The sequence below is a fragment of the Notolepis coatsorum genome (assembly GCF_963971535.1).
Source record: "Notolepis coatsorum genome assembly, chromosome: 17".
NCBI lineage: Eukaryota > Metazoa > Chordata > Actinopteri > Aulopiformes > Paralepididae > Notolepis > Notolepis coatsorum.
This window is the reverse complement of record NC_140181.1, coordinates 36,806,856-36,827,046: the sequence shown is the minus strand read 5'-3', so window position 1 is coordinate 36,827,046 and position 20,191 is coordinate 36,806,856. Positions and strand designations below refer to the sequence as shown.

At 45.1% G+C, this 20,191-nt stretch overlaps 1 protein-coding gene across 1 annotated transcript in view; it reads right to left on the bottom strand.

Annotated features, from left to right (window-relative positions):
• Positions 1-20,191, bottom strand: part of itpr3 (inositol 1,4,5-trisphosphate receptor, type 3) — a gene marked incomplete at its 3' end in the record, with an annotated part of 178,829 nt that overhangs the window by 12,906 nt on the left and 145,732 nt on the right. Inside the window, exons 41-45 of the mRNA XM_084333416.1 lie at positions 19,580-19,688; positions 18,486-18,579; positions 1,838-2,013; positions 922-1,081; positions 457-662 (exon numbers count right to left, since the gene is read on the bottom strand). Coding sequence (XP_084189542.1) covers positions 457-662; positions 922-1,081; positions 1,838-2,013; positions 18,486-18,579; positions 19,580-19,688 — 745 coding nt within the window. The remainder of the gene's footprint in view (positions 1-456; positions 663-921; positions 1,082-1,837; positions 2,014-18,485; positions 18,580-19,579; positions 19,689-20,191) is intronic.

The following is a 20,191-nucleotide window of genomic DNA, read 5'->3' as shown; positions in this document are numbered from 1 at the left end:
CCAGACCCCCCGCTTAAAAAGTGGCCTGACATTTCGCGCTATATCTCCCGGTATGAATTATTTCCCCAGTCCGGCCCTGCCGATCGCTGGCCGATCGATCGGGGCATCCCTAGTTGTAACTAACCCGTAGGTCCTGGTTGTAACTAACCTGTAGGTCCTGGTTGTGGTTGTAACTAACCTGTAGGTCCTGGTTGTGGTTGTAACTAACCCGTAGGTCCTGGTTGTAACTAACCTGTAGGTCCTGGTTGTGGTTGTAACTAACCCGTAGGTCCTGGTTGTAACTAACCTGTAGGTCCTGGTTGTGGTTGTAACTAACCCGTAGGTCCTGGTTGTAACTAACCTGTAGGTCCTGGTTGTGGTTGTAACTAACCTGTAGGTCCTGGTTGTGGTTGTAACTAACCTGTAGGTCCTGGTTGTGGTTCTAACCTGTAGGTCCTGGTTGTGGTTGTAACTAACCTGTAGGTCCTGGTTGTGGTTCTCACAGAGCAGCTGTAGGAATCTCAGTATGGGCTTCATGATGGTGACAGCTGGACCCATCTCTGCCTCCACCTCCTTCTGCTCTGACACAGGCTGGACAGGGCCTGTTACCGGGACGATGGACTGACCCGAGACCAGCAGGGGGTGTCCTACTGACCCAGGAAGTACTGACTCTCCAGAAACACCTGGAGAGAGAGAGAGAGAGAGAGAGAGAGAGAGTGAGAGAGAGAGAGAGAGAGAGAGAGAGAGAGAGAGAGAGAGCGAGAGAGACTAAGTTAGAACTAAACTAAACCTAAAGTAAACAAGGGCTAAACCTTTCCTGAGCTAAAATAGAACTAATCTAATCTAACTTTGCGCCATTGTCCAGCTCCTTCTCATTGGCCTTGTGGATCATCTCTCCCATGTTAACCCTGACCCTAACGTGTTAACCAGGGTTATTCTCACCGTTGTCCAGGTCCTTCTCGTTGACCTTGTGGCTCATCTCTCCTACGTTAACAGACACTGTGGCCTTGATGTCCATCTGGGCGTTCCTCATCCTCTCATGAAGAACCTTGAAGAACGTCTCTGACTTGTTGTCACCCATCATCAGCTTATAGAAGGAGTTCTGGTAGAGAAGGGAAGAGAAAGAGACAGAGAGAGAGAGAGAGAGAGAGAGAGAGAGAGAGAGAGAGAGAGAGAGAGAGAGAGACAGAGAGAGACAGAGAGAGACAGAGAGAGACAGAGAGAAAGAGAGATGGGGGTTCATTCGTCAGAAATAACAACCGTGTATGTGTGTGTGTGTGTGTGTGTGTGTGTGCATGCATGGTTGTGTGTTTATATATATTTATTTATATTAACCTTTTTAATTATCTCAGTGTTGTGTATATATTTATAATATATATTAACCTGTATCTCAGTGTTGCCTCCCTCCAGCAGACAGATACAGTAGCTAGCTGGATGCTGTGTATATATTTATAATATATATTAACCTGTATCTCAGTGTTGCCTCCCTCCAGCAGACAGATAGCTAGCTGGATGCTGTGTATATATTTATAATATATATTAACCTGTATCTCAGTGTTGTCTCCCTCCAGCAGACAGATAGCTAGCTGGATGCTGTGTATATATTTATAATATATATTAACCTGTATCTCAGTGTTGCCTCCCTCCAGCAGACAGATAGCTAGCTGGATGCTGTGTATATATTTATAATATATATATTAACCTGTATCTCAGTGTTGCCTCCCTCCAGCAGACAGATAGCTAGCTGGATGCTGTGTATATATTTATAATATATATTAACCTGTATCTCAGTGTTGCCTCCCTACAGCAGACAGATAGCTAGCTGGAAGCTGTGTATATATTTATAATATATATTAACCTGTATCTCAGTGTTGCCTCCCTCCAGCAGACAGATAGCTAGCTGGATGCTCTCCTGGAAGATCTTGTCGTTCTTGGTGCTCATAACCAGGTCAGTAAACAGTCTGGTTCCTCCTTCTCTGTCCAGACGACACTGGACTGCTGCTACTGCTGCCCAGTCACGCTCATGTTCAAGTCCTGTAGAATATATATACCAGAGATGATCATGGGTCATTTTATGCAAGTCCAAGTCATGTCTTTCAGCTATAATCCAAGTCAAGTCTTACGTAAGTCTTTGGGCTAAAGTCCAAGTCAAGTCTTACGTTTTTGAGCTAGAATCCAAGTCAAGTCTTAAGCCCTAGTCATATTTTCAGAACTAGTAAATGGAAGATTGCTCTACTTCTACAAGGCCCATTAGCATGTTCTTGGTATCTAGAGACATCTACGGACTTCATGGAATGGATTCCCAGTGTCAGACATATTGTGTCTGTTTGCTTGAGTAAATCGTAATGCACCAAAGGAAAATAAATTATTATTATTAGTTTTTTCAGTCTTTGACATTGACCAAAAGTGAGAAATTCACTGAGCTCATTCAGCACCGTCTTGAGATCATGTGTACTAAAAATCTAAGCAAATGAACAAAGGGCAGATGATTTACAGTTTTTTTTGTAGATACAGTACTGAATTTTGCCATCCAGACACATGAATATAGAATAGAATATCAGGCCTATAAATTACTTTATTATGGCAAGAAAAAATATACGTTGTATTTTATGGCAATAACGTTGAGGTTAGTTCGACCTGTGAGATATAAACACGATTTCCACATCAATATTTGAAATTTAGACGTCCATCGAAAGCCCTGGGTCTCCTCTTTCTTAGGACTACAACAATTTCATAACGGCTTTCTGTCATCGCATCTAAATCGTCCGGTGCAATACGCAGAGATTTTTATAAGCTCATATTTCGCTAATAACACTTAACCTCTTAAGCATCGGGCAAAAACGGGGCTATTTTAGTTTTTGTTTTGGACGATTGCATACCCAAAGTAATTTGCAATTTATTATACTTTATACTTATCGCACATGCATGAGTCTGGTATCTTCAAAAATCACGTTAAGTGCTAATGAAATAGAGGTTTGAACACACTGAAGTCAAAGTTGTGTGGACTCACATTTCTGTTTAATGGTTGCCAGATGCCTGTTTTTAAGTTCCAGCTGAAATGTACAGTAGAAGCTATGTAGTACAGGTCCAAAGTCCAAATAGATCGAAAGGTGGCAAGTTCAACTTTCGACCGGTGTATTGGATGATCTGCGGAAAAAAAAAAAGCAGCCCGGAGCCGGCAGACGAGTGCAAAGTGCCGTGACGTGTGTAAGAAACTTCAGAATGTTACCTTTCAAAAGAGACCAGACTCATGCATGTGCTATAAGTATACAGTATCAAGTATAATTAATCGCAAATTACTTTGGGTATGCAATCGTCAAAAACAAAACAAAAAATAGCCCCATTTCTCCCCGAAACCGACGAGACGGTGCCGAGTCACATATACACAGAGACATAGATACACAAATACATACACATACATATATAAATAAAACAATGCATACACAAATACATAAACAATTACAAATACACACACACAGAGACATGGTTGTGGTGGGAACTACTAAATAATTTGTATATTTTTATATAGTTACAGCTATCTTTATAGTAGTATATAGTTACAGCTTTCTTTATAGTAGTATATAGGAACAGCTATCATTATTGTAGTATATAGTTACAGCTATCTTTATAGTAGTATATAGTTACAGCTTTCTTTATAGTAGTATATAGAAACAGCTATCTTTATTGTAGTATATAGTTACAGCTATCTTTATAGTAGTATATAGGAACAGCTATATTTATAGTAGTATATAGTTACAGCTATCTTTATAGTAGTATATAGTTACAGCTTTCTTGTCGAGTCTGCAACCTTTGAAACCCGATCGGTAATAAGATTTAAAAATAAGTAAAGAATGAAACACTTTTGAGGTAGTTTATTATATAAAAATGAATGAACAAGGTATAAAAGTGAATAAGATATAATAGGTGAAATAAGCAAAATACTAGTTCTTTGAACACAGAGTGATATGACCGGCCGGCCAAAGCGTGTGCTCCTAATGAAAAAAAGTGGCCTCCTCCCCTTCCTCCGTTTCCTTATCTTCCCTCTCCACGGCACATCATATAATTGGTGTGTGTGCGTGCGTGTGTGTTGGTGTGTGTGTGTGTTGGTGTGTGTGTGTTGGTGTGTGTGTGTGTGTGTGAGTGTGTGTGTGTTGGTGTGTGTGTGTTAGTGTGTGTGTGTGTGTGTGTGTGTGTGTTGTTAGAGTGTGTGTGTGTGTGTGTGTTGGTGTGTGTGTGTTAGAGTGTGTGTGTGTGTGTGTGAGTGTGTGTGTGTGAGTGTGTGTGTGTGTTGGTGTGTGTGTGGGATGTGTTTTGGGTGTGTGTGAGTTAAAGTGGGGGTCTGTTCTGAAAGGGAGGGAAAGAGATTTATATGTGTCTGTGTCTTATCGTTGGTACTTAAACTCTACCTGGCCCCGTCTTCTAATCGCGGGGTAATCCTAGTCAAGTCATAATTTAGTTACTTGTGGCATTTCGTGTCAAATTAATTGAGTTAAGGCTATATGTTCCAACGTTGTGTCTTGGGGGAATGAATGTGTCTTTGTCTTAGGTATTGCATCGTGTGTGTGTGAGTTTTTATGGTCACTGATAAGGATCTTTGAGTGCTCTGTGGTGTGCCAGAGAGAGAGAAGCCAAGGGAACTAGGTTTTGCATGTCTTCTGCTATAATTCTACATGATTATACATGTAGAATGTCTCTGCTATAATTTCCATGATTATATATGTCATATTTCAACAGTCCCCCCTTCCCTACCAGTCTAGACGGTATATGTAGTACATTTAATATGCTACACTGAATCCCATTATTGATTGGAATACCACATTTGGCTGATTGATGCTAAATCGATTAACAAAACAAAACAAATTGAAATACAGTTGAATCATTGTGTCCAGCTGCTTGGTCATGGTGAATCTCTCTCCCTCTATTTTACCCCAGCAGAAAATCACAGTTTCCCGCCCTTTTTTCCTTTCTTTTTTCACACACACACACACGTACACACATACACACCCAAAACACATTCCCCACTTCACACACACACACACACACACACATACACACGTACACACATACACACACACACCCAAAACACATTCCCCACTTTACACACACACACTCATACACGCATACACACACATACACACACACCCAAAACATATTCCCCACTTCACACACACACATACACACACACACACCCAAAACACATTCCCCACTTCACACACACACACACATACACACATACACACACACACACACACCCAAAAAAAAACATCCCCCACTTTACACACATACACACACACACACACACCCACACACAGATCTTTCTTTTGCCCCCCCCAGCACTCACTTCTTTATATAAATACTAAATATTTTTTTTCCTATTTTTACGGCTGATTCACAGTGAAATCATGACTGATATAGAGCAACAAACGACAGGCCAGCTTATAGAAAAGGTGAATTTGAGGCTTGATGCGACAACTGAGCCTCAAAATAGAAAGAAGGTCAAAAAACAAATGGACAAATTGATATCTACCTGGCAAACAAGAAATGTACTTCCAAAAGATGACGAACTTGCCCTTACGAGGACACATAGACAAGAAATACTGGACTATGAGAAAGGGGAATTAACTGTCAAAACCATAGAATGGGAAAAGGCGGGGAGACACAGAATGGGGCAGGCCAAGGCCGCTCTGGACAAGGCTGAGCGGCGTATGACAAGAGTCTCCTCTCTCTTCCTCCACTTCAAATACGCAATACCTACTCAAACGGCAGTGGGCCCTGTGTTTAAGGACATAGATGAGCTGGACAGACTCAATACACAGGCCCAGGCCAATTCCACCATTCATAAAGTACTGACAGTGGAACAAGCTCCGATACTTCCACGAGTTGACTTAATCCCCTCACCTTTAGAGACCGGCTCTTTGACCTCCTTGCTCTATCCTAGCCTCCCTCTTTCCCCGGCAGCAGCACAGGCCCCCGAACTGTATAGCACAAATCCCCCTGCGTACGCACCGCACAGAGCCCCTGCTGGTCTGGAGATGATTCAAGACCCAGTGATACACATCACCTCGGGGGTCCTAGATGTGGCTGAGATGGAGAGTGGCCGTACATTGACACACTTAGTTGAACAGGTTGACAGGATTACACGTAATGCCCCACACCTGTTAACAGACCTCGGCAACCGCTATGGCAGAACCAGACAAGGGGGGTCCTCTGACACAACTTTACCCTGGGCTAAAGATAAACGGAGCACAGCGTGCAGTAGCAGAGTGTCTCTAGATGAGGAAAGTGAAGCAGGGGATGCAGAATGTCTGCCAGACAGAAGGACGGGCTACAGCCCTGTTATGGGGATTAACAGGCAAGAAGAGGAGCACCATGAGACGAGAGAAGTGGAAAAGATCAGTGTGATAAAGGGAAGACTGAAGATGCAGGCGAGGGGGGGTGAAACGAAGGGGGTATATACGACATTAGCGGAGGAGAAATGCTGATCCAGCATCAAGGTTATGACTCCCTTGCAATACCCACGAGTGGCAAAGACCAGAAGGGAGAAAGGGGGGATGGGCAATTCTCCACTCAATTCCCACTGATGACTAGCCCTACAGGACAGGCCTATTATCAGCCATGGAGTCACAGAGACATGGACTCCCTAGTGGCCAAATTGCCCCCCTTAACCAAGGGTGGTCAAAAGTGGGTAATGGAACTTGAAAAATACACAGCAGGAGATCGCCTGTGCTTAGGTGACCTCCGGGCGTTGATGGGAAGAATAGAAGGGCGATTGCCTGCTAGGCAGACCGATCTGCTCGCTCAATGCAGTATGAATCAAGACCAGGAGGACTTCAACATTCATAGACCACGCTATTGGGCAGCAGTGAGGGACTGATATCCTACTAATCGGACACTCACTGCACTGGCCAGCCTGAAAAAGGAATCAAATGAGGACATTCACACCTTTCTTAAACGGTGTGAGGATGTTTGGTTGGAGTGTACAGGGGAGAGGTATGACGAAACAGAGGCCACAATAATGGTGTGGAGGAGTGCCGTAGTTAAAGCTCTCCCAGAACCGGTCCGTATCAAATTGGACGATATCGTGGGGTTGGACACGAAAACTGATGAGGAATGGAGGGCATTTCTCATACATTATGACATTAGAAACCAGAAGGCACAAGGGGAGAGTGAGGAAGAGATGAAGAATCTGGCTAAGAGATTATTAAAGTTTCAAGTTGCGGAGAAGGACAGTGAGCGAAATCAAGGGAAGAAAGAGAGGAGACAGATGGTATTGGGGTCCGCCTTGAAACAAGAGCCTCAAGAGGCGGAGATGGCAGTTGCGCCTGGTGGAAATGTGATGACACAACAACAATGGCCCAACCCCATGCAATATCCAATGTATGGGGGGGGGGGGGGCATGCCCAGACAGGGGAGAGGCGGGCAGCAGCAGCGGGATGATGCCTGCTATCTCTGTGGAATGCGGGGTCATTGGGCCCGGAACTGTTGGGGTCACAACCAACGGGGAACCACCAGGGGAAACCAGAGACCCTTTGGCCCCAGAGAAAGAGGGGGTTTGCGCGGCTATCAATCAAACATGGGTCTGCCGAACATGCAGGCAGGTCAGCCACCTTCCCCCTACTGGACTCCTCCTGCATACCCTGGTCAGCAGCAAGTTCCGCATCAGTACACACAACCACAGTATGGTCCAATGCCACCCAATGCTACGCAGTTGCCTATGGCTGCATGGGGTAATGACCAACAATGAAGAGGCCCAGAGGGTCCAGCCACGGGTGAAACACTTCATGAACCAATGGTCACCTGTCTAATTGAGGGAGAGGACATCCAACTAATGGTGGATACGGGGGCTACAGTTTCTGTCCTTAACAGTCTCAGGGGTAAAGTCCCACCGCTGTCCTCTCATACTCTCAGAACGGTTGGATTTTCGGGTAAAGCAGATGAACAGAAATATACTACCCCATTGGTCACACGAATAGGCAGTCAAACCCTAAATCACTCATTCCTCCACGCGCCACAGTGCCCAGTCAATCTAATGGGCAGAGACCTCCTAGTTAAGTTAGGAGCTGTCATTTTCTGTACTTCTGATGGTATCATTTTGCGACTCCCGGGAAGTCATGACAACGCTCTCATCACTCGCCACTATGGACACAGGATATTAATGTTAGGAACAATTGACACCCAACAGGAAATCACTCAGGTCTATTGGAGTAGGCTGCTTACTACTGAGGTTGACACGCCTGAAATACAGAGACATTATATGATGTGGAAACCATGGATAAATACCCTAGGGGCGTATAGGCCCCCGTCAGATCCCCTACACTCGACATACAACTATCTTAGGAGGACTGATGAGGAGTATCAACAGGCCTGGGAGCAAGACAAAGAAGGCCACACTGAGACAATACAGACATCTGACATTATTTTGTTGTTGGGATAAGAGACACTATCGAGGGGCTCCTGGAGGTCGGGGTTCTAAGATACACCACATCCCCATGGAACACACCTATCCTACCAGTACCCAAGGCAGGGGACAAGGGGTGGAGAATGGTCCATGACTTAAGAGAGGTCAACAACGCAACAACGACAGAAAACATTCCTGTACCTGACCCATATGTGGCACTACAGAACATCAATCCATCACACACCCACTTCACAGTCATTGATCTAGCAAATGCATTTTTCTGCTTACCCCTCGACCCAAAAGTACAAGATATGTTTGCCTTTACCTATGGAGGCAGTCAACTCACCTACAACAGGGCTATAAGGACAGCCCTGGGCTATTCAATCAGGCCCTAAAGAGGGACCTGGACACCTTACAGCTTCCTGAAGGGGTCAATTTGATCATGTATGTAGACGATTTAATCCTGGCCTCGCCTACGGCTGAGGCCTGGTTGAAAGCCACCACTGACCTACTGACACTACTCGCCGAGGTAGGATACAAAGTGAAGCGAGAAAAGACACAAATAGCGAGAAAGACTGTCACCTTCTTAGGACGACTCATCTCAGCTAACAGCCTGACGTTGACTTCATCACAGAGAACATCTATACTCTCACACGGTAAACCGAGGACAGTGCAACAGATGTTGGCCTTCTTGGGCCTCACTGGGTACAGTAGGACTTACGTGCCAGACTATGTGACTCTAACTCAACCACTCAGAGACATGATTGCTGAAGTAGGGAATAGAAACCTCACAGCAGAACTGGAATGGACAAGGGAGGGCGAAGAGGCCTTCACTCAGACCAAGCAGGCGCTGGCACAAGCTGCGCATTTGTGCACACCAGACTATACACAACCATTCTACCTTGATGTTTCTGAAGTAGGAGGGGTAGTGAATGGTGTCTTGTATCAGAAACAAAGGGGAGAGAGGAGGGTGATGACATACCACAGCTCAAAGCTCGACAACATAGAGCTAGGTCAGACGGGATGCACCAGGCACCTGGCTGCACTGGCCAGAGCTATTGAAAAGACAGCTCATGTAGTCATGTGTCACGCCCTGAAGGTGAACACCACACACGGTGTAGTTGCATTTTTGAGCTCTAAAGCTTTTGCATTCTCACCTGTCAGAAAGATCAGGATTTCAGAGTCCCTCACACAGCCACACATTAGCTACGAGACCGGAAAAGCTAACATGGCTTCAGGATTAGCCTCTGATGATCATGAGCCACATGACTGCAGCTATATAGCGGAGCGTGATTTAAAGATCAGGTCAGATCTGCGGGAGGAACCGATACCAGAGCCAGATATGGTTCTCTTTTGTGATGGGTTGAAAAAGCCCTCAGCTCGGAACTAGGCAAAATCTGCATATGGCTCGCCGACAACAAACTATCATTACACATGGGCAAAACAGAGTCCATTCTCTTCGGTTCAAATAACAAACTCAGCAAGACCGACGGCTTCTCGGTTACAGTGGGTGACAATATTATCACAAGGAAAGATGAAATTACCTACCTGGGTTCCATCCTAGAGGCTAATCTTTCCTGTGACAAAATGGCATCCAATGTAATAAAAAAAGTCAACCAACGAACGCGATTCTTGTACCGGATCTCCTCTCTGGTAAACAAGAATACCCTGAAGACTCTAGCAGGAGCACTCATTCAAGGGTACTACGACTATGCTTGCACCTCATGGTACCAAAGCACCTCAAAGGCACTAAAAAACAAATTACAAACATCTCAAAACAAGCTAGTCAGACTACTACTTGACCTGACTCCTAGAACCCACCTCACCCCTGCCCACTTTGACAACCTAGGATGGCTTAGAGTAGACGACAGAGTACAGCAACTTGCAATGGGCCTGGTCTACAAGATACACTACGCGACCAAGGTACCCATGTACATGTCAAAATACTTCCCAAAGGTCAGTGAATACCACGATCACAACACCAGAGGGAGCTCCACAAATCATGTAAAACCCAGATTCGGCTCAAACAAGGGACTAAACACGTTTCGCAATTATGCCACATCAATGTGGAACGCCCTACCTAAAGCTGTAAAGGAATGTGAATCACTACCCACTTTCAAAAACACTCTCAAAAAACACCTACGTGAGACTGCAATTCGAAACTGGCCCCTACAAATGTCCTAACCTAGTTGTACAGTAAATGACCAAGTAAGGCTTTGTCAATATTCCAATGCACAGTGTAAAATGTGTGTGTGTCCCCTACCCAACCCCCCCCCCACCTCCAATGTACAGCCCTCACCCAACCCACCCAACCCCACCCAACCAACCTCCTCCAATGTACAGTTTCTACGCCAAATGTATATACACTCCTTTTCTGGACACTTTTGTATCACAAACAGTACTGTATTTGCAAATCTGATATGTCATAAATGTATAGATGTAGCAGTACTGTCTATCTGTATGTCATATATGTTATGATGAATTGAAAATGGGGGACCCTGATGTAAACAAGACGAAAGTATTTCTCTGGTCTGCATCCCCTTAACAATTGTATGTATTGAGCTGTACTGTACTGTACCCATTCTGCAATCTGTTAATAAACTTTTCAATCAATCAATCAATCAATGGGTGCTGCTACAGGGGTGAGAATGGGAATATTGCTTCTTATGCCGTGGTAGAACAGAGAGACTCTAAAAATGTGACTATAGAGTCTGCCATCATTCCTCAGCCAGCGTCTGCTCAACTGGCTGAAATAATAGCATTGACAAGAGCATTGGAACTGGCACGGGGTCAGAGGGTAAACATCTTCACTGACTCTGCATATGGCCACATGGCTGTGCACGTAGATGGCCCACAATGGATTAGGCGGGGGTTTATTACCTCTCAAGGCACACCAATAAAACATGCAAAAGCACTTAGGGATCTCTTGGCAGCAGTCCTCCTTCCCCTGGAGGTGGGGGTCATGAAGTGTAAAGGTCATCAGAGTTCAGACACATTTATTGCTAAGGGGAATGATGCAGCAGATAAGGCAGCAACATTTGTGGCAGGGTACAAAGTCGGATGATGTGTTTACGTGAGGCGGAGGAGCTGGAGTTGACAGAGGATTCAATCAGGGAGCTGCAGCAACAGGCTGGTCCATATGAACAGAACCAGTGGCTGAGAAAGGGAGCTACATGTGTTGATGGGATTTGGAGAGCACATGATGGCCGCCTAGTGGCACCAGCTAAACTGTGTCAACTGATCATAAAGCAGGCACATGGCCCCACCCATGTGGGCAGACTGAGAACTACTAAAGAGGCAGAGACGCATTGGTGGCACCCATATTTCAAAGAGATAGTGGAGAACTTCATTGCAGACTGCCACACCTGCAACGCCTTTAATGTAAAGAGGACCTACAAGTGTCCTATGGGTAGGTTCCCTGTCCCAGATGCGCCTTTTAAAGAAATCTGCATAGACTTCACAGATATGGGAGCTGAGAATGTTGTACGTGGATATAGGTACATTTTGGTTGCAGTGGACAGGTTCACCCGATGGGTAGAAGCCATCCCCTGTAGGAAAGAGAATGCGGCCACAGTTGTTAAGTGGCTAAGAAACGAGTTTGTCCCCCGTCATGGGCTCCCGACCTTGGTCCGGAGTGACAATGGCACTCATTTTACCAGTCACAAGCTGGCAATAGTGGAAAAGCAGCTAGGCATAGGGCACAAATTTGGGGCGGTTTATCATCCGGCCTCACAGGGCCTTGTAGAACGAGCAAACCAAACTTTGAAGAGGAAAATTGCCAAGGCCTGTCATGGGACTAAGATGAAGTGGGTGGATGCACTTCCCCTTGCGCTAATGTCCATGAGATCTTCCCAGAGTGGGAGAACTCACCTTTCTCCCCATGAACTAATGACAGGTAGACCAATGCCAGGCCCACCCAGAGAGGGGGGTGTTGGTCCAGCGTTGAACATATGGGACATTGAGGTGGAAGACTATATTAGGGCTCTCACTAAAATCACTCGAGTCTTGTCTTCACAGGTCCAGAACGCAGAGCCAGCCGAGGAGACACCGGAACAGACTCCTGTTAAACCTGGTGACTGGGTAAGGGTCAAAGTGCACAAAAGAAAGTGGACTGACCCTAGGTGGAAAGAGCCTGCCCTGGTAGTGGAAGCTACCTCGCACGCTCTGAAGGTAAAAAGTAAAACAGGAGCTAATTGGCACCACCTCACACATTGTGTACCTGCACAGGAACCCTCTCGGAAACTTGAAGAGGTTAGACACGATTTGGCCGTGCTGGAACAAGAGAGTAATGAGAATCTGGCTACCTGATCTATTAGAATCAGCAATATCAGATGACATTCTGTCTGATATAGGACAAAACACGCTTGACGACATCCTTAATATAACATCCCCTTCTTCTCACCAAATACAACATCAGAACACAGTTGAAAACATTACTGAAGTACGCCATATCTCTGTAAAACTGAGTAGGGTAGTGGTGGGTAGTCTGGCAATCACAGTGTTTTCCTTACTACTTGCTGTACTTTGTTACGGAATAAGATACCTCCTAAAAAATGGAAATGGCGTCTAAAAATGAAAAAATTTCTTAGGATCAGTCTGGTGATAGGATGTCTGTTAGTTTTTACCCTTGGTCTGTTCTGCTATTGTTTCTCATCCAACCCCCATGCAGTGCAGCAGACTATCAAAGAACCCGCTTCCCGTGACTACGCCCAGAGACGCGGTGTTAGAAAGGCCAGATACATTATGGACGTCAGGTTTGAGGAAGGGAAGACATCAACAGTGTTGATTGACGCTTGTATATTGGCTGGCTGTAGAGGAAATCATGCTACATACTCCCAGTTGAATAAACGCATCTGTGTTTCCCATGCTCTTCCATGCCGTTCCCCCACAGACTCAGCTTGGGACACTAAGGGGAGCAGGGACCATGGCCGCACGCAGGATCCAAAGATGAGATTAGACGAGTCTGGGCGCTCGCTTAAAGACAGACTGACTGTGATCAACGGACAACCCCCACCCAGCTGTAAAGTAGGTTCATGTAACCCCATTCTTATCACCCTCGTAAATGCACAGGTGGGGGATGCCGTTGATCTGGTCGTAGGTATTCCGGGTGTGGGATATCCCGATTTCACAGGACCATTTAGACTGGTGATAGGGCCCCCGAACACCCCACCCCCCCCTAGTAGAGGGAGTCCGACCCAGACCATTAGCCACTGAGCAGCCACAAGTCACATATGTTCGTATGGGTTCGGTAGAAGACACCATAGCCATAGAGACAGGATATACTGAGCCAAATATGTGGTTAAGATGGATGCTGTTCACTGCAAAACTGAACGACGTGTCTGAATGTGTAATCTGTGCATCAGCCAGGCCCTCGTTGGGCACAGTCCCCTTTCCTGTGAGCATGCGGGAGGACCCCAGAGGTTTCATGTGTCTACTGGACATGTTCCTCACTAAGATCGTTGTTAAACCCAATTGCACCGCACTCACTAAACTCTTTCCCCCCGTTGAAGTTGTCCCCATTGCTCCCCCGTTTACTCCCTATATGGGGGCGTACACGTGTATCACCAGGAGGGACAGAGGAGGCAAAGCAGTGGGGGAGATAAAGACATGTGACACGCAACACAGTGTCAACACTGAGTACAACAGGAGACTTGTCAAAGATGCGCTACGCCAGGACGGATGTCTGGTGGTATTGCGGTACAGACATACTCTACTCCATTCTCCCCGATAGATGGTCAGGTGTATGTGCCCCTGTTCAGCTGGTTTTGCCCTTTTATGCTATCCCCTATACTGCTGAGGAATTAAAGAACACAGCGGCAGGGGAGAGGGTACTCCGCCCCAGCCCTCGCCGTAGCAGGCGTAGGGCCCCTAAAGGCTCCTTTGACGGTAGCGTTTATCTTGATTCCATAGGCGTACCAAGGGGGGTCCCCGACGAGTTCAAGGCCAGGAACACAGTGGCCGCAGGGTTTGAATCTATTTTTGTTTGGCCCACAATTAATAAGAACCTAGATTGGTTGAACTACGTGTTCTACAATCAGCAGCGATTTATAAATTACACAAGGGAGGCTTTTGAGGGGGTGGCGGAGCAGCTCTCCACTACCAGCCTCATGACACTCCAGAATAGGATGGCGTTGGACATGTTAATGGCTGAGAGGGGCGGGATCTGTTCCATGTTCGGGGCCTTATGCTGCACATTCCTCCCAAACAACACTAGTCCTGACGGCTCAGTGACCAAGGCCTTGTTAGGCTTAACGACCTTGAGTCATGAGCTTAAGCGGAACAGTGGTGCAGCAGACCCTTTCGGTGGAGCGATGGAGAGGTGGTTTGGTCGGTACAAGTCTATGTTTGTCAGTATGTTTATGTCCCTCGCTGTTGCCGGTTCTGTTCTTGTCTTGGTAGGATGTTGTTGCATCCCCTGTCTCCGTTCATTGACCAACCGGCTAATTACTACTGCACTTTCCAAGGAGAAGGATTCCTCCTTCTTTCCGCTGTTAAAGGAAGGCGGCGAGCCAGATGGGCACTCGCTGAGGTTGCGGAGGACGATCGCGGGAGCTACGTTTCTCTGTATCCTACACCAGGAGCACTAGATGCCCATGGAAATCTCCCTGATTCTGTGCATGCTCGTGTATATCTCCCTAATTCTATGCAAAGTCCCTTCAAATCTGCCACTCTCCCGTATGTCTCAGACCGTATGCCCCGTGTACAGGCCGTATACCCCACCGTATACCCCCCCCCCCCTGCTGTCCCCTCTGCCCCATTCCCTCCGTTCCCCACTCCAGCCCCTCCTCCCAGTGTCCCCTCTGCCCCATTCCCTCCGTTCCCCACTCCAGCCCCTCCTCCCAGTGTCCCCTCTGCCCCATTCCCCCCGTTCTCTACTCCGGCCCCTCCTCCCACTGTCCCCTCTGCTTCGTTCCCTCTTTACTCTCTGACTGTACAGGACGAGGAGGACTGAGAGGCCTCTGGACTGTCCGTTGCCACGTGTTACCAGATCGTGATATCCAGATAATGGGAGGAAGCTGTGCCTAGTCTCTCCTCACCGGATAACACAGACTCTCCTGTACCTGATACCGGGAGAAGACGCCTCGTGTTATGGGACTCTAACCTGTTCTGTCTCCTACTCTACCCTCTCTCTCATCTCTCTCTACCGCACCAAATTCTCTCTCTCCTCTGGGCCCCCAAATGTATGTGGTCACACTCCACAAGCCCAACTAGGTTACGTGCAGGTCTAATGTATTAGTGTTGGTCATCCCATACAAACCAGAGAAGGGGCCTCATGTTATAGGACTCTAGCCTGTTCTGTCTCCTACTCTACTCTCTCTCTCATCTCTCTATACCGCACCAAGTTCTCTCTCTCCTCTGGGCCCCCAAATGTATGTGGTCACACTCCACAAGCCCTACTAGGTTACGTACAAGTCTGATGTGTTAGTGTTCATCCCATACGTTGAACATTGTGGTTAGAAATATGTCCAGAGATGTGCTGAGATCCATCGCGGACGTCGGACGGCGGTGGAGTTTCATTTTTTTGTATTTTTCTGTTTTTTAAGGGGCCTTTTGACGCCCTACACCCTGATTTGGGTTGTTTTTATTCTACACTGTTATGTTATGTTTGACAACTCACAGTGAGTCTGATGTGCTGTGAGCTGCGCCAAGGGCCGTTACCATAATAGCGGGACTATGGGACGATGTGTGCCTTTTATCCTCCAATTATGTCATAGTATTAAGCAAGTTATTATTCATGTGTGTTCTTTAATAGGCCGTACATTCTAGGCCGTGGATTGTCTCTGGAGGTTTTTGGCCACATGCAGAGACTCTGTTTGATGTGATAGGTGGAGAGGTTGATGATTGTGCCATTTCTCTACCAACTCTTGTGCTTTTTACGGTGTGGATTGGGTCAGCCGGTGTGTTTTTTTTTTTATTGTTTGATTGTTTGTTGATGATTTTGCGTAAGGTCCCCCTTCTATTTCATTTTTTCCCTACCTAGAAGGTAGGGAAGGGGGGACTGTTGAACATATATAATCATGGAAATTATAGCAGAGACATTCTACATGTATAATCATGTAGAATTATAGCAGAAGACATGCAAAACCTAGTTCCCTTGGCTTCTCTCTCTCTGGCACACCACAGAGCACTCAAAGATCCTTATCAGTGACCATAAAAACTCACACACACACGATGCAATACCTAAGAAAAAGACACATTCATTCCCCCAAGACACAACGTTGGAACATATAGCCTTAACTCAATTAATTTGACACGAAATGCCACAAGTAACTAAATTATGACTTGACTAGGATTATTACCCCGCGATTAGAAGACGGGGCCAGGTAGAGTTTAAGTACCAACGATAAGACACAGACACATATAAATCTCTTTCCCTCCCTTTCAGAACAGACCCCCACTTTAACTCACACACACCCAAAACACATCCCACACACACACCAACACACACACACACACACACTCACACACACTCACACACACACACACACTCTAACACACACACACCAACACACACACACACTCTAACAACACACACACACACACACTCTAACACACACACACCGACACACACACACACACACACTCACACACACACACCAACACACACACACCAACACACACACCAACACACACGCACGCACACACACCAATTATATGATGTGCCGTGGAGAGGGAAGATAAGGAAACGGATGAAGGGGAGGAGGCCACTTTTTTTCATTAGGAGCACACGCTTTGGCCGGCCGGTCATATCACTCTGTGTTCAAAGAACTAGTATTTTGCTTATTTCACCTATTATATCTTATTCACTTTTATACCTTGTTCATTCATTTTTATATAATAAACTACCTCAAAAGTGTTTCATTCTTTACTTATTTTTAAATCTTATTACCGATCGGGTTTCAAAGGTTGCAGACTCGACAAGTATATAGGAACAGCTATCTTTATAGTAGTATATAGTTACAGCTTTCTTTATAGTAGTATATAGGAGCAGCTATCTTAAAGTTTATAGTAGTATATAGTTACAGCTATCTTTATAGTAGTATATAGTTACAGCTTTCTTTATAGTAGTATATAGGAACAGCTATCTTTATAGTAGTATATAGGAACAGCTATATTTATTGTAGTATATAGTTACAACTATCTTTATAGTAGTATATAGTTACAGCTTTCTTTATAGTAGTATATAGGAACAGCTATCTTTATAGTAGTATATAGTTACAGCTTTCTTTATAGTAGTATATAGTTACAGCTATCTGTATTGTAGTATATAGTTACAGCTATCTTTATAGTAGTATATAGTTACAGCTATCTTCAAAGTAGTATATAGTTACAGCTATCTTTATTGTAGTATATAGTTACAGCTATCTGTATTGTAGTATATAGTTAGCTATCTTTATTGTAGTATATAGTTACAGCTATCTTTATAGTAGTAGTCCCAGGTATGAAGGTGGCTTTTTGGTTCTTCTAATTAAAATACTGCTTGGATCTAAAACTATTCCTTGGTTTGCACAAGTATTTTGATGAGGAACATTACCCCACCTGGCTGAATACTCATAACTAGGGATGTCCGATATTATCGGCCGATATCGGCATTAAAATGTGATATCGGAAAATATCTGTATCGGTTTTAATTAAATTTTTTTTTACATTTCTATAACCTTTATTTACCCAGGCAAGCAAGTAAGAACAAATTCAGATTTTATTTAATGTCAACAGTATGCATAATGTTGTGTTAATTCCACAACAAGAGATATGTAATGTTAATTACCTGAAATTATTCCATTTTTTGGGGCGGGAAACCCTGCATATATCGGTATCGGTCAATATCGGTATATCGGTATCGGTAAAAAAGCCAATATCGAGCATCCCTACTCATAACCTGACCCACCAGATCCTTTGAGACATTGGAATACTTGGCAGAGTATCTTTGCCCATAGCTGCCAGTAGCTCATCAAAGGACTTTTTGTGGTGGGCACAAGCACATAACTGACAAGTTGGATTTGCACGTCATCTTGTGATCTTGCAAAGCTAGCTACCGTGCAAGGTTAGACAGACCCTAGATCAGCCAGGTCAGTTTTAGGGTCATATATATTAACATATAACATACCTCCAGAACCTAGATCAGCCAGGTCAGTCTTAGGGCTGTTCTTCTTGTTGGGGAACAGGTAGTTCTGGAGCAGCACTTTACGAAGAGCTATACCCTGGAGATAACACATATTTAAGACATATTACCATACGACTGCTCTTCCATGCTTGTAAATTCTGCTCTTAGCTACAAGTGAATCCCAGAAAAGGAACCATTTGAGAATGCCAAAATCGCCCTGAAAAGCTTGTACATGGAGTTATGATGAAATTTGCTCGTAACTTTTCTTGTAAGTCCGTTCGAGAATGAGGACCAATGACCATAAGAAGAATTGTGGGGGTTTTCTCTGTGATTATAGCAGGATAGTCAATTATGTCAGGACACATTTAGACTGGTGTCTGGTTTGAAGCTCTGATCTATCTCCCTCCTACACCAGGCTAGAATGCAGTTGGGCCTTCTTTGTAGGGCAGGGGTCAGGTTGCCCAGGGCAACCAGGACTTGAGGCGCCTGGAGAGTGATAAGCTGGGCCCTAGAGCCTGGTAGAAAGACAACCTTGACAGATTTACAGGGAATGACTGGCACATCCACACATCCAAGGATGGCCAGCATTCCTTAACCTCTTACCACACACCGGCCCGAAATCTGGCCCTTATGCCCATGCACGCACATCACAGCATTTTGCCAGTGTCTACCGGCTCTGGGCTGCATTTTTCGCCGAACATATAATATACCGTTCGAATGCCGCCGTTCAAACGCCACCTCACTCGACCAATTCCATGCCTCGTTGTAGCCAACGAGTGTCCGCTTCCAACGATACAAGTCATTTGAATAATAGAAGCCTACTTTGTTGGAACGATTCATTTTGCACGTATACAGTACGTGTGTGTGTGTGTGTGTGCTGAGGCTGCCTCACTAAGTTTCTCCACGCATTTATTTTGTTTAGCAATAGAAACACATCAATGAATATTGAACATAAGAAGACCGCTTCCCAGTCTGTAAAAATACTAAATGAAAAAAAAGAGAGAAAGAAAAAAACAGAAACATGTCTGTACCAGCTAATCTGTCAAGTAATTTAGTTAGCATGAATGGTTAAATAGTTAGAAGGTATTTCCACTAACCTTGTCGTCAAAGTCCAGTGTTCTGATGAGCATCTCCTGCAGTGTTCTCAGAACCTTGATGCACAACTTCTCCTCCGATGACATCAGAGCTTTGGTGTGCTGGATCAGCCTGCACACACACACACACACACACACACACACACACACACACACACACACACACACACACACACACACACACACACACACACACACACACACACACACACACACACACACACACACATAATAGCGTAATTTAACAAGTTAGTTATCCATTATTAACCTCTTAAGCCCGATCAGCCCGGTACCGGTACAGGATTTATTTCACGTCAATCAATACGGTCCGTATTAAGTGATGTTGCGTTTCTTTTTCAAATGTAGCCAAGAGTAAAGACCCTAACCCTTTCATAACAGCAATCAAAGTGTATATTGTCAGCACTATGTTTGTTTACCAATGATTTTAAGTCCAAAAGATAAAAACAGACATTCTGTACTGTGCAATGATCTTGCCTTACCTGCATTACTGCACAGAGGTATGGGGTAACACATACAAAAACAACCATAAATTCATTGATTATCCTACAAAAAAGAGCAATAAGAGTAATAAACAATGCAGGATACCGGGACCAC